The 1,512-nt window shown below is 68.4% G+C and overlaps 1 protein-coding gene across 1 annotated transcript in view; it reads left to right on the top strand.

Annotated features, from left to right (window-relative positions):
* KIAA1522 (KIAA1522 ortholog) overlaps positions 1-1,512 on the top strand; it is a 7,404-nt gene that overhangs the window by 581 nt on the left and 5,311 nt on the right. Inside the window, exons 2-3 of the mRNA XM_009284847.2 lie at positions 957-1,112; positions 1,345-1,400. Coding sequence (XP_009283122.2) covers positions 957-1,112; positions 1,345-1,400 — 212 coding nt within the window. The remainder of the gene's footprint in view (positions 1-956; positions 1,113-1,344; positions 1,401-1,512) is intronic.

Consider the following 1,512-nt stretch of genomic DNA (forward strand, 5'->3'; position numbering starts at 1 on the left):
GGCTGGCCGGGCGGGGACGGGGGACGCGGGGGACAGAGGATGGGTGCATGGCGCCGGCGATGCTGAGCCAGTGTCCCCGGGGTGCTGCCGCCAGCCCCGCCGGTTTCCTGTGCTCGCCCTTCCCTTCCTCAGCCTGAAGTTGTTTATTTCCAGGCAGGAAGAGTTTGAGGCTTCGCGGCAGGCAGCGGCGTGCAGGCAGGAGCAGGCAGGGCTGTGCCCGCAGTGCCGTGGCCGGGCGATGCCAGGCGCAGCCCCCAGCAAGCGCCCGGAGCTGGTCGTGGGCACCCCAGGGTGCTGGCGATGGTTTGCGGGGAGGGGGCTGTGAGACGGGGCGTGGAGGGCCCCGTGCCAGCCCTGGCATGGCATATGGGGTCTCCAGCACCTGGGGGGCTCGGAGGGGAGATTCGGGTCCTCTGGGGTCTCTGCACCAGGCTGTGCCTCAGTTTCCCTCATCTGTGCAGTTCCCAGCCTGCCTGGGCACGGGGTGCGTCCCTGCTCTTAGGGTGCTTTGCAAGGCCTGGGGATGATGCAACCTTCCAAAGGGAAAGTCATCGTGTTTCTATCCTGGTTTAATCCCCCCCGTGCTGCCTCTTCTCCGCTCAGCTGCCCGCAGCCCCGCACAACTCGCTGCCTCGTTTGCTCCTAATGAAGGAGCTGGGGAGGGTGGTGCCATGCCCCAGCTCCGCTCCGGCCAGCGGGGAGAAAACCCTACGGCTTCGTGGTGGAGACAGCCCGACTCCAGCATATCGACCGGCCGGGCAGAGCCGCGGGAGACAATTTCTTGCACAGCATTTCCAGCACCCGGTTCGGAGATGAGCGGGATAACGTCATCCCAGGGCGGCTGTCATCGCCCGGCACTTCTCCCAGCTCGCTGGGGCCGCATCCTGTGGGTGGGGGTGCATCGCTGGGAGCACGGCTGTGTCTCCCCAGCCAAGCTGACCCCTCTGTCTCCGCAGGCGCTGCCAAGGGCGAGGCTGAGAAGCGGCTGAGCGTGCAGTACACGGCGGGCGAGGAATGCCCCGACAACGTCTTCTTCCCCAGCACGCGGCCCCCGCACCTGGAGGAGCTGCACAACCAGGCCCAGCAGGGACTGAAGTCCCTGCAGCACCAGGGTAGGTGTCCCCAGCCCCGGGGGTGGCCTGGGGACATGGCGGAGGGTGCAGCTGGCCGGCCCCAGCTCCTGGCTGGCTGGGCTGCGTGGGCGGCGCGATGGGGCTGACCGGAGTCCAGCACCGGGGCTGGCAGCAGTGGCTGGGGGGGGCGGGCAGCACTGCTGGACTCGGCAGCCGTTTTGCTGGCTGGCGGCTCCCCCGGAGGGATTTACCCCCTGCCTTCCCTCCCCAGAGAAGCAGAAGCAGACCAAAAGTGCCTGGGACCACGGAGACACCAGCAGCCTCCAGGTGAGCCCTGCCGAGGAGCCGGCTCTGCCCTGCAGCGCTCTCGGGGTGCCTTGGGGGGTCAGGGGACACAGGATGGCCCCTCTGTCGCCCCTGGGTGGTGTTTGGGGGCTGG

This window comes from Aptenodytes forsteri, unplaced genomic scaffold (genome assembly GCF_000699145.1).
Source record: "Aptenodytes forsteri isolate BGI_AS27 unplaced genomic scaffold, ASM69914v1 Scaffold7, whole genome shotgun sequence".
NCBI lineage: Eukaryota > Metazoa > Chordata > Aves > Sphenisciformes > Spheniscidae > Aptenodytes > Aptenodytes forsteri.